We start from the raw sequence: 13,386 nt of genomic DNA, 5'->3' as shown, positions 1-13,386 counted from the left end.
TACGGACCTCGGGAGGATGGAAGACTGAGTCGACCCGAGCCGGCTGCCTGAAACCAGCTTCCGCTGGGATCGAACTCAGGCCGTGGGGAGAGTTTCAGCTGCAGAAACTGCTGCTTTACCACTCTGCGCCACACGAGGCTATATGAGACTGGTAAACACTCTGCTAATTGCCTTTCTAACAAGGGGCAGCAATACAAAGTCCTGAAGTTCTGCAACCCTTTCACAGGGAGTCGGGAACATAAAATCACACATTCAGTGATCTGTAAGACAGGGTCTTCCCCCATCACAACCTCTATCACAAAATTCATCCTATGACAGATCACAAGCAGAGACCTATAGGGTGATCTCCAACTGTGGTTAGAGAAGATGGTCCCCATATTGTCTTCTTGAGGACTGGATCACTGTTAGGAATACTTAGTATGGACAACTACTTTGAACATACTGCATAGCACGGCTATCGCATTGAGGCCCGTGTTTGTTTTCACGCCCTCTGGAGTCTAAAACAGAATAATAATTACTATGAAACCACCTCCAGACCAAAGAGTTGATGCTGTAGTAAGGCAGGAGGGCTGACCAGTGGTGACTACTTTATGTCCCAGGACCAGCATCTTCTGTATTCTTTTAAAATTTAAGTATCAAGTATAGGATATGCAGTTTTTCAGCACTGACAGCCAAGTGGGGAGGGAAAAGCAATGTGAGTTGGGGGCTTTTGGTCAGTATAAAAAGCATCTCCAAATATATAGTAGAGTATAAAAAGAAACATGCAAACTTCCTGCATTGAGCAGGAGTTGGACTCAACAGCCTTATAGGCCCCTTCCAACTCTACTATTCTATGATTCTGTACCTGCTACAACGACTTTGAAGGTCAGTTTCTGGCCAGCAGCCTCGCAGGTGTACTCGCCCCCATCCTTCTTCTCCACCTGCTGCACAATCAGCCGCCGGGATTTGCCGTCAGCTTCCACCTTGAATTTCTTGCCGGAAGTGATCACTTTCCCATCCTTGGACCACTTCACTTCTGTCTTGGCCTGGGCCACCTCACAGCTGAGGGAGGCATTCTCTGAAGATACAGCCTTGATCTCTTTCTGTATTGTTTCCTTGTTGGCAAACACGTCCTCAGCTTCTTCACCATTAACACCGGCAAGGAATTTTAAATAAACAAAACACCAACACTTCATTAATTTCAGGTTTCTATCAAATTTGTGTCTTGACCCATCACTGATGCAATTTCCCCCAAGTATGCAGATCATGCAAGATTCCCAGCTACATGGAGCTCTTTATTAAGCAAAGCAGAAATGTAACACATTCCAGATTCCATACAGGGCAAAACTGAGTCATTTCATGGTGGTACAATTACAAAACTTTTTAAGCCACTGACTAGGAGACCTGAGGGCTGATCTATACGATGAGTAAATATGGTAGAGACCCTCTAATGCTACTTGCAGCCCCAAATATGCTAGGATATAAAGGAAAATATGAAAACATTGGTACCTTCTGCAATGACTTTGAAGGTCAGTTTCTGGTTGCCGGCCTCACAGGTGTACTCGCCCACATCCTTCTTCTCCACCTGCTGCACAATCAGTCGCCGGGATTTGCCTTCAGCTTCTACCTTGAATTTCTTGCCAGATGTTATCATTTTCCCATCCTTGAACCATTTCACTTCTGCCTTGGCCTGGGCCACCTCACAGCTGAGGGAGGTATTCTCCAATAGGACTGCCTTGATCTCTCTCTGTACCTTCTCTTCGTTGGCAAACACATCCTCAGCTTCTGCATCTAGCAGGCAAAAGGGCAAGAAACATCCAATAATGTCACCTTCCCTTTCAAGGCACATTAAGGTTTCTCTTCTGACACACACACACACACACACACCATGGATCACAGAAGAGTTATAATGGGCTCAAGTTAAAGGAAGCCAGATTCCAGCTGGACATCAGGAAAAACTTCCTGACTGTTAGAGCAGTACGACAATGGAACCAGTTATCTAGGGAGGTTGTGGGCTCTCCCACACTATTATTATTATTATTATTATAATAATAATAATAATAATAATAATATAGCACCATCAATGTACATGGTGCTGTACAGAGTAAAACAGTAAATAGCAAGACCCTGCCACATAGGCTTACATTCTAATAAAACCATAATAAAACAATAAGGAGGGGAAGAGAAAGCAAACAGGCACAGGGTAGGGTAAACAGGCACTGGGTAGGGTAAAACTAACAGTATAAAGTCAGAACAAAATCAAGAGGCATTCAAGAGGCAGCTGGACAACCATCTGTCAGGGATGCTTTGAGGTGGATTCTTGCATTGAGCAGAGGGTTGGACTCGATGGCCTTGTAGACCCCTTCCAACTCTGCTATTCTATGATTCTATGAACCCACAAACTGCCTGCAGCTGCAACACACCACACAGAGTGCAGTAGTGTGGCCATCCACCTTTATTAATACTGAGCAAATCCTTCTATTTAGCTCATGTCTGCAGCCATATCTTTTCCTTAATTTACGTTTTATTACTTGTAGTACACACTTGCCCACCAATTCAAAATCGTTTAAAACATCACCATTTGTCGGGGCGATAGCTCAGTGGCAGAACAACTGCTCTGCAAGGGGCCTGGTCTTCTCCAGGTTCACTCCTTGGCATTTCCACTTAAGAGGACAAGCAGAAAGTGATGGGGAATCAATCTTGGTTTGAGATCCCGGAGAGCTACTGCATAGGGTGACCATATGAAAAGGAGGACAGGGCTCCTGAACCTTTAACAGTTGTATTGAAAAGGGAATTTCAGCAGGTGTCATTTGTATATATGGAGAACCTGGTGAAATTTCCTCTTCATCACAACAGTTAAAGCTGCAGGTGCCCTGCCCTCTTTTAAATCTGGGCAGGATCTACACTACTGCTTTAAAGCACTTTAAAGCACTTTATAACAGTTTTGACAACTGTTGAGGCCCAGGACACACTGCATATACAGTTTTCAAAACGTTTTCAAAGTGCTTTAAAGCGCTTTAAAAGAAGTAGTGCAGATCCCCTCCTGGTCACAGTATAGCTGCAGTATAGCTCCTACAGCTTTAAATGTTGTGATGAAGAGGGAATTTCACCAGGTTCTCCCTATATACAAAGGACACCTGCTGAAATTCCCTTTTCTATGCAACTGTTAAAAATACAGGAGCCCTGTCCTCCTTTTCATATGGTCACCCTACTACTGCCAGTCTCAGCAGGCAGTACTGAGTTAGATGGGCAAATGATCTGACCTGGTATAAGTCACGTTCCCTGTGCTCCTATGTAGAGTTTTGTACCCCCGTTTAATTCCGCAACATCTGCCTCCCCCGTCCTTTAAGCACAGCCCTTGCAAATTAAAACCCTTCATAAAACCTTCCTCCCAAAATGCGCTGGCAGCCAAGTGGGCAGGTTCTGAAAATGGGGTGTGGTGGCCTTTGGGGAATGGAAAAGGGACTTCATAGCAAGGGGGGGGGGTTCCTGAAGGCAGGGGAGAGAGGGGCAGTGGACTGTAGAGGGCGAGATGTGGGAGAGGAGCCTAGATGGTGCGTGTTTGTTCGTTTATTACATTTCTATACTACCTAATAGCCGAAACTCTCTGGGCAGTTCACCAAAACATTGCAGAGTTAGGAGTTCATAGAATCATAAAATAGTAGAGTTGGAAGGGGCCTATAAGGCCATCAAGTCCAACCCCCTGCTCAATGCAGCGTTATAGTGGGGGAGCTCAGGTTCACAGCTGGCAATTTAGAGGCAGCTAATAATACCCTATTTCTTTGATTCTAAGACACACTTTTTTCCCCATATAAACATCTAAAAAATGGGGTGTGTCTTAGAATCGCAGATGTGTCTTGGGTTTTTTTTTCTCTTGGTGGTACTGAAATTAGTGTGCGTCTTACAATCAATGGCGTCTTACAATCGAAGAAATACGGTAGTAATAATAATAATAATAATAGCAGCAGCAACAACAACAATTATTCTGTTAGTCACATCAGTCACTGGCATCCCATCAAAAAACTAAACAGAAAACCTGCAGAGACTAGTAGGCCTACCAAAATACATCTACACCAACATCCAGAAAGCATTTCCCTTGGAGTATGCAGACCAAGGGAGATTTTCAATACATGGAGCTCTTAAGCAGAACAAGAATGTAACTTATTCTCAGGTTCCAGACAGTATAAAAGGGGTCTAATGCATGCAAATCTGACTCATTTCAGATATATGGTGGCCCAATTCCAAAACTTGCATTGGCATTTATTTATTACATTTATATACCGCCCCATAGCCGAAGCTCTCTGGGCGGTTTACAAAATAGTTGTTTTAAGCCAACTATGAGGAGATCTCAGGGCTGAAACAATCAGCAAAAAATAAATAAAAAGGATTTATTTTGCCATGGTAGAGATCGTCTGATGCCACTTGCAGCCCAAAATATGCTGGGATACAAAGAGAAATTTGAAATCATTTTTACCTGCTACGACGACTTTGAAGGTCAGTTTCTGGTTGCCGGCCTCACAGGTGTACTCGCCCGTATCCTTCTTCTCCACCTGCTGCACAATCAGCCGCCGGGATCTGCCTTCAGCTTCTAACTTGAATTTCTTGCCGGAAGTGATCAGTTTCCCATCCTTGGACCACTTCACTTCTGTCTTGGCCTGGGCCACCTCGCAGCTGAGAGAGGCGTTCTCCGAAGATACAGCCTTGATCTCTTTCTGTACCTTCTCTTTGTTGATAAACACATCCTTAACTTCTGCATCTAGTGGGGAGGAGGGCAAGAAATGTTTAATACCCTTTGATACCCATGGGTCACAGAAGCGTCAGGACCACATAACCACACGCCAAATGCTCCCTAAAGCATGGTCTTTACACTTCAGAGAAATGCCCACAAACTGCACGCTACAACCCACCTCACACGGAGTGCAATAGTGTGGGCGTCCATGTTTACTAAAAGAGAACAAATCATTCATTTATTTCACGTATGCAGCAGCATCTTTTATTTTAATTTACAATTTCCCATCGGTATTCAGATCATGTAAGATTTAGAGCGAAATGTAAGTCTTCACTAGGCAAAACAGAAATGTAGCTTATTCACAAGTCCTAGACAGAGCAAAGCCAGTCACACACACTCACACAAATATCTAAGTCATTTCAAATGACTTAGCCTGCCTACCAACAGGGACTGGCTAGTGAGATCACATCACGCCGGTCCTTTTACAACCTCATTGGCTACCAGTCCAGGTCCGGGCCCGATTGAAAGTGCTGGTATTGACATTCAAAGCCCTAAACGGCTTGGGGCCTGGTTATTTGAAGGAACGCCTCCTCCCATATGTGTCTGCCCGGACCTTAAGATCATCCTCAGGGGTCCTTCTTTGTGAGCCCCTGCCAAAGGAAGTGAGGCAGGTGGCTACCAGGAGGAGGGCCTTCTCTGCTGTGGCACCCCGGCTGTGGAATGAGCTCCCCAGAGAGGTTCGCTTGGCACCTACGTTGTTTTCCTTCCGTCACCAGCTGAAGACCTTTTTATTTTCTCAGTATTTTAACATCTAATTTAACTTAAATTTAAACTCTGCTGTTTTAATCTCATATTTTAACCTATATCAATTTTTGCTGTGTGGTTTTATCCTGGTCGTGCTTTTTATATTTTGTATTTTGTATTTTTAAATTGTTGGTTGTTTTACTATGCTCTTCATGGTTTTAATTTTTGTGTACCGCCCAGAGAGCTTCGGCTATTGGGTGACATAGAAATGAAATGAAATAAATAAATAAATGTACAGTGGCCCAGTTGCACATCTTGTGTCGGCACAGCCTTAATCCATCTTTCAGGGGTTCTGAGAACTGATGTATGTAATCAGCTGAAAATGTAGTCCTTCTGCCACATCCAAAAGCCTGTGGTACCACAAGCAGCCCCCAAAATATACTAAGATACAAATGGAAATACGAAAGTATTTTACCTGCTACGACGACTTTGAAGGTCAGTTTCTGGCCAGCGGCCTCGCAGGTGTACTCGCCCCCATCCTTCTTCTCCACCTGCTGCACAATCAGCCGCCGGGATTTGCCGTCAGCTTCCACCTTGAATTTCTTGCCGGAAGTGATCACTTTCCCATCCTTGGACCACTTCACTTCTGTCTTGGCCTGGGCCACCTCGCAGCTGAGGGAGGCAATCTCTGAAGTTACAGCCTTGATCTCGTTCTGTATTGTTTCCCTGTTGGCAAACACGTCCTCAGCTTCTGCAACTGAGCGAAGAAGAGGAGAAGCAATGTACGATCATTCCATTTGCCCTTTCACGTTTTCCCATTAACAGCTGAAACCCATGGCTCACACACTCAACGTTCCAGAAAGCCACATCTTTGTCCATCACAACCTCCTTCAAAAGAACCCACAAAACACCTATATTTTGTATGGCAAATAATACTCCAAACTAGGGCTGTGCTCCGCTTCGCTTCGGTTCTTAGTACCAATAGAGGAGCGGCTTGATACGACTCCGACAAAGGAGGAGACAGATCGGGTCAGGGGAGCTGCAAATCGAGACAAAGTGGATTGAGACCAAGTAGATCCTTTGCCTCGATCCGGAGCTCTGAAAAAAAGGTAATTTTGGTGGGAGGGGGGCTTACCTGGCGGCAGCGCAGTCCATACAGTGACGGCAGCAGAGCCAGGTAAGGGGGCAGGAGGGGAGGGGGGCTTACCTGCTTCCGTCACGGTCCAGCAGCAGCTTCAACTGAGGCCCAGGCCTCAAACCGGAAGACCAGGCGGCCTGGTCTTCCAGTTTGAAGCCTGGGCCTCAGTTGAAGCTGCCGTCGGACCGCGATGGAGGCAGGTACGTGGGGAGGGGGGCCTTACCTGGCTCTAGATGCTCGAATTTGCTTCCATAAAGCCACATCTTTGTCCATCACAACCTCCTTCAAAAGAACCCCCAAAATACCTATATTTTGCATGGGAAATAATTCTCCGAAGACATGTGGCCTGGGAGATTTTTCAGCCCCCAGGGATCTGAAATGTGGGCTGGAGCAATGTTGGTACCCAGTCCAAAAATGTTATGACACCCCCTCCAGAGCAAAGAAATGATGCCAAAGTAAGGCAGAGCAGCTGACCTGTCGCTGCTACTTTAGGCCTCAACACCAGCTCCTCCCATTATTCCAGTTCACTTGGCAATATATGCACAATTTATCTGCACTGGCAGCCAAGGGATGCGGAGAAGGAATGGAGGTGGTGACCTTTGGTCAGTGGAAAAAATAGGAAAGGAAAGGAACCTCTCGTGCAAGCACTTGAGTGATTGCTGACTCCTAGAGGGACGCCTGCTTTCGCTGACGTTTTCTTGGCAGACTTTGTAGCGGGGTGGTTTGCTGTTGCCTTCCCCAGTCGCGGTTACCTTTCCCCCAGCTAGCTGGGTACTCATTTCACCGACCCTCGGAAGGATGGAAGGCTGAGTCGACCTGAGCCGGCTGCCTGAGAACCAGCTTCCGCTGGGATCGAACTCAGGCCGTGGGGAGAGTTTCGGCTGCAGTAACTGCCGCTTTCCACTCCGCGCCACACGAGGCTCTTTTGGTCAGTGGAAAAGGCAGAGCCAAATAGGTGGTGATGATGATGATAATGATGATGATGATGATGATGATGATGATGATGATAGTAATAAATTTATTTCTTGCCCGCCTCTCCATTTTGATCGAGGCGGGGAACAACAATAAACGATAAAATACATAATACTCAATTATGATAGGATATAGGGGGAAATAGATCAACCTTTCGGACTTGTCACAATGACGTTGAAGGTCAGTTTCTGGCCAGCAGCCTCGCAGGTGTACTCGCCCCCATCTTTCTTCTCCACCTGCTGCACAATCAGCCGCCGGGATTTGCCGTCAGCTTCCACCTTGAATTTCTTGCCGGAAGTGATCACTTTCCCATCCTTGGACCATTTCACCTCCGTCTTGGCCTGGGCCACCTCACAGCTGAGGGAGGCGTTCTCCGATAGGACCGCCTTGATCTCTTCCTGCACCTTCTCTTTGTTGGCAAACACCTCCTCAGCTTCTGCAACTAGGGGAAGAAGAGGAAAAGCAATGTTTGTTCATTCTATTTCCCCTTTCAAGTTTTTTGATTAACACCATAGGGCAGCGGTTCTCAACTTGTGGGTTGGGACCCCTTTGGGGGTCGAATGACCCTTTCACAGGGGTCGCCTAAGGCCATCGGAAAACACATATTTCCGACGGTCTTAGGAAACTGTATTGACTGAACTATGTCATGTATCATCTTTTGTATTATTAAAGCTATTGTTATGTGTTATTTTCATTAGCAAACCACCCCATGACAATGGATCGTGTAGAGAAGAACGGAAATAATTTTATGGTTGGGGGTCACCACAACATGAGGAACTGTATTAAAGGGTCGCGGCATTAGGAAGGTTGAGAACCACTGCCATAGGGGGTCAGGAACATAGAAACATACACTCAATGCTCCATGACTTCCCCCATCACAACCTCCTTGAGAAAAACCCACAAAAACGCATGTGACAACACAGCGCTTGCAGTGGACAATAGAGTAGCCAACCTTCTATATTTACAGAGGATCACCCCTCTTTATATCATGTGGGCAAAGTCTCCTTGAAGTTGGTAAGGAACAAGTAGTATTTTGTACCACAAATTCTTTGCTCACTCTGCACTGCAGGACTAATCAGACATATGGCCCCAGGAGCTTTTTCGAGCACCGGAGGCTCAAAACTGCTTGGATACACTTCAAAAATGTTATGACACACACACCCCTCCTCCAGAGCAAAGGAATGGTGCCATGGCCACTACTTTATGCTTCAACATCAAAGGAAAAGGAATGAAATTATGGCGGTGGCATTGGGCAGTGGAAAAGGCAGACCCAAATATATGATAGGGTAAATGAAAAGAGAGCAATGACAAATATATAATAGGGTAAATGAAAAGAGAGCAATGAATTGAGCAGGGGGTTGGACTCGATGGCCTTGTAGGCCCCTTCCAACTCTGCTATTCTATGATTCTATGATTCTATGAAAAGAGAGCAATGACAAATCTCAATAAAATAGTTAAGAGCAGAGACACCACACTGACAACAAAGGTCCGCATAGTTAAAGCAATGGTATTCCCCGTAGTAACCTATGGCTGCGAGAGCTGGACACATCCCCCTCCTCCTCCTCCCTCCCAATCCCCTTTCCTTTTGTGTCATGTCTTTTAGATTGTAAGCCTGTGGGCAGGGACTGTCAAGAAATACTTTTGTAAGCCGCCATGAGAGCCTTTTTTGGCTGAATGGCGGCATAAAAATCCATAAATAAATAAATAAATAAAATAAATAAGGAAAGCTGAGCGAAGGAAGATAGATGCTTTTGAACTGTGGTGTTGGAGGAAAATTCTGAGAGTGCCTGTGGACTGCAAGAAGATCAAACCAGTCCATACTCCAGGAAATAAAGCCAGACTGCTCACTTGAGGGAATGGTATTAAAGGCAAAACTGAAGTACTTTGGCCACATAATGAGAAGACAGGATACCCTGGAGAAGAGGCTGATGCTAGGGAAAGTGGAAGGCAAAAGGAAGAGGGGCCGACCAAGGGCAAGATGGATGGACGACATTCTGGAGGTGACAGACTTGACCTTGGGGGAGCTAGGGGTGGCAATGGCCAACAGAAAGCTCTGGCGTGGGCTGGTCCATGAAGTCACGAAGAGTCGGAAGCGACTGAACGAATAAACAACAACAACAACAACAAATAAAAAACTACATCAACCTTTTGGACTTGTTGCAATGATGCTGAAGGTCAGTTTCTGGCCAGCGGCCTCACAGGTGTACTCGCCCACATCTTTTTCCTCCACCTGCTGCACAATCAGCCGCCGGGATTTGCCTTCAGCTTCTACCTTGAATTTCTTGCTAGATGTTATCATTTTCCCATCCTTGAACCATTTCACTTCTGCCTTGGCCTGGGCCACCTCACAGCTGAGGGAGGCGTTCTCTGAAAGGACCGCCTTGATCTCTCTCTGTACCTTCTCTTTGTTGACAAATACCTCCTCAACTTCTGTGGCTGTGGAGGCAGAGCGGAGGGGAGGAAAAAGGACATTCCAGCTAAACCAACAAAACATCAACACTTCATTAATTGCAGACTTCATTAACTGCTACAATCTTTTTGGCTTGGTCTACCATTGATGATTATGCAGGCTCTCTTTACAAGGCAAAGCCGAAATGTAGCTTATCTACAAGTTCTAGACACAGCAAATTAGCCAACTCATTTCAGATGTACAAGCTACAAAGTTGCATTGGCCCAGTTACAAAATTTGTGTTCAGCCATCTTTCAGGGGTTCTGACAGCTAAAAATGTAATCCTTCTGCCGTGGCCAAAAACCTGTGGTACCACAAGCAGTCCCCCCAAAATTCTAGGATACCCATGGAAATACAAAAGTATTTTACCTGCTACAACAACTTTGAAGGTCAGTTTCTGGTTGCCAGCCTCACAGGTGTACTCGCCCCCATCCTTCTTCTCCACCTGCTGCACAATCAGCCGCCGGGATTTGCCTTCAGCTTCTACTTTGAATTTCTTGCTGGAAGTGATCAGTTTCCCTTCCTTGAACCACTTCACTTCTGTGTTGGCCTGGGCCACCTCGCAGCTGAGAGAGGCGTTCTCCGAAGATACCGCCTTGATCTCTCTCCGTACCGTCTCTTTGTTGGCAAACACATCCTCAACTTCTGCGGCTGTGGAGGGGAGAGGAAAAGGAACATTCTATAAACCCACCTTCCTTTTCAAGGCACCTGAAGGTTTCCTATTAACATCTGAAACGGTGGCTCATATTCACATAACAAACTAAGGTTCCATCAGCCATCTTCTTCCAATGTCTCACAGATCAACCCTCAACATTCTCTTCCGCTTCCATTTTGAAGAGGACTTCAAACAGAGCCAGGACTTCCTGACTGTTAGAGCAGTATGACAATGGAATCAGTTACCTAGGGAGGTTGTGGGCTCTCCCACACTAGAGGCCTTCAAGAGGCAGCTGGACAACCATCTGTCAGGGATGCTTTAGGGTGGATTCCTGCATTGAGCAGGGGGTTGGACTCGATGGCCTTGGAGGCCCCTTCCAACTCTGCTGTTGTATGATTCTATGATTCTATGTCCTTTCCTTTGTGTGCTCCCCAGATTAATAACAAAAACCAGAACATCCATGACCTTTAAAAAGATGGCAGACCTCTTTCCAGACTATGCCCCACCATTATTATTGTTTTTTCCACCTGCACTGCCTAGAAGTGATGCCCAAATAAATCAGAGGGGCTGACCTACTAATGGCTGCTATTTGATGCCTCAACATCACCTCCCTCGTTCCATTTAGTTGAGGGCCAAATTCGGTTTTTCACATAATTTGGCCCATAGCAGCATAAACATCAAAGATTCCATTTTAGTCTTTGGGAGGTTCGATGTTTCAGCATTAGCAGCCAAGGGAAAGAGACCAGTATTTGTGCTGGCCAATGAAAAAGGCAGCCTCAAATATACAGCCAGTGTAGTCTAGTGGCTACGGTGTTGGACTGCGTGTCGGGAGATCTGGGTTCTAGACCCCACTCAGCCATGGAAACCCACTGGGTGACTTTGGGCCAGTCACAGACTCTCAGCCCAGTTCACAGGGTTGTTGTTGTGAGGATAAAATGGAGAAGAGGAGGATTATGTACGCTGCCTTGGGTTCCTTGGAGGAAAATGGGTGGGATATAAATGCAATAATACATACATGCATACATACATACATACATAGCGGGAAAATTTATCAACCTTTTGGACTTGTCGCAATGACGTTGAAGGTCAGTTTCTGGCCAGCGGCCTCACAGGTGTACTCGCCCGCATCTTTCTTCTCCACCTGTTGGACAACCAGCCGACGGGTTTTGCCTTCAGCTTCTACCTTGACCTTGTGGCTGGAGGAGATCAGTTTCCCATCCTTGAACCACTTCACTTCTGCGTCGGCTTGAGTCACCTCGCAGGCAAGAGCTGCGCTCTCTGAAAGGGCAGCTTTGATCTCTTTCTCCACCTTCTCCTTGCTGGCAAATACCTGCTCGGGCTCTGCGGTGAGAAAATTAAGCAAAGAAACACCACAGCAGCGTTGATTGGCACCGTTGCCATTTTTTGGGCTAGTTGAATAGCAAAGAATTGTTGACCAGTTAAAGATTTATTTATTTGTACACGCTTTTGGAGTATAGGCCAGTGTTTTATGTTTTCCGGTGTTGTAGTGAGGGTTTTATTATATCTTATTGTGTTTTTGTAATGTTAAAGTTATGATTTTAATGGTGTTCGTGTAATGTTTTGGTTTTATATGGGTTTAGCTGTCTTTAGCTCCTTGCAAGGAATATAGCCGGTGTGGTGTAGTGGCTAAAGTGTTGGACTGGGAGCCGGGAGACCTGGGTTCTAGTCCTCACTCGGCCATGGAAACCCACTGGATGACTTTGGGCCAGTCACAGACTCTCAGTCCAACCTACCTCACAGGGTTGTTGTTGTGAGGATAAAATGAAGAGGAGGAGGATTATGTATGCTGCCTTGGTTCCTTGGAGGAAAAAGGTGGGATACAAATGCAATAAATAAATAAATGCAATATATATATATGTATATGTGTAATGGTGGTTTCCATGTAACAGTAAAGTTGTTTACAGTTGCAGTTTCTTTTCCCCTCAAACAAAGGAATAGTTTCCCTCACATCATGCCTGATGTGTTCTAACTGTCTTCTTGGAAAGCCACCCTTCCCTGGAAGCAACTGTTCCTCCCTATACGACCGATCAGATAATGTCCAAGCCATGGGAACAGGGGTGCTTATTCTGACACAGTCTAGGGTGACCCTATGGAAAGGAGGACAGAGCTCCTGTATCTTTAACAGTTGCATAGAAAAGGGAATTTCAGTAGGAGTCCTTTGTATGTATGCAGCACCTGGTGAAATTCCCTCTTCATCACAACAGTTAAAGGTTGCAGGAGCCTTGCCTTTTTTTGTATCTGGTCAAGTGGGCAGGGCTCCTGCAGCTTTAACTGTTGTGATGAAGAGGGCACTTCACCAGGTGCTGCCTGCAATCAAAGGACACCTGCTGAAATTCCCTTTTCTAGGCAACTGTTAAAGATATAGGAGCCCGGTCCTCCTTTCCATATGGTCACCCTATGACACACAATTCTTCCCTCAGACAGCTGACTTGGTGGCATATGGATCCCTCACAGGACTAGTGAGGCCTTTTTTCTGCCCCTAACTATGACGCAGGAGTTTGGTGGAGGAAAGAATTAAAGCTGCCCGTGTGTTACAGTCCTGATCCTGAGGGCCCTAAATGTAGGGTGACCCTATGGAAAGGAGGACAGGGCTCCTGTATCTTTAACAGTTGTACTGAAAAGGAAATTTCAGCAGGAGTCATTTGTATATATGGGGAACCTGGGGAAATTTCCTCTTCATCACAAAAGTTAAAGTTGCA

At 45.8% G+C, this 13,386-nt stretch overlaps 1 protein-coding gene across 1 annotated transcript in view; it reads right to left on the bottom strand.

Moving 5' to 3' along the window:
• The window catches only part of OBSCN (obscurin, cytoskeletal calmodulin and titin-interacting RhoGEF), a 244,447-nt gene that overhangs the window by 182,279 nt on the left and 48,782 nt on the right, over positions 1-13,386 (bottom strand). The window contains exons 7-14 of the mRNA XM_063122933.1: positions 11,723-12,007; positions 10,381-10,662; positions 9,708-9,998; positions 7,714-8,004; positions 5,928-6,209; positions 4,454-4,735; positions 1,489-1,764; positions 845-1,120 (exon numbers count right to left, since the gene is read on the bottom strand). Of these exons, the coding sequence (XP_062979003.1) occupies positions 845-1,120; positions 1,489-1,764; positions 4,454-4,735; positions 5,928-6,209; positions 7,714-8,004; positions 9,708-9,998; positions 10,381-10,662; positions 11,723-12,007 (2,265 nt within the window). The remainder of the gene's footprint in view (positions 1-844; positions 1,121-1,488; positions 1,765-4,453; positions 4,736-5,927; positions 6,210-7,713; positions 8,005-9,707; positions 9,999-10,380; positions 10,663-11,722; positions 12,008-13,386) is intronic.

Source organism: Elgaria multicarinata, chromosome 1, assembly GCF_023053635.1.
Source record: "Elgaria multicarinata webbii isolate HBS135686 ecotype San Diego chromosome 1, rElgMul1.1.pri, whole genome shotgun sequence".
Lineage (NCBI taxonomy): Eukaryota > Metazoa > Chordata > Lepidosauria > Squamata > Anguidae > Elgaria > Elgaria multicarinata.
This window is presented reverse-complemented; position numbering and strand designations above follow the sequence as displayed.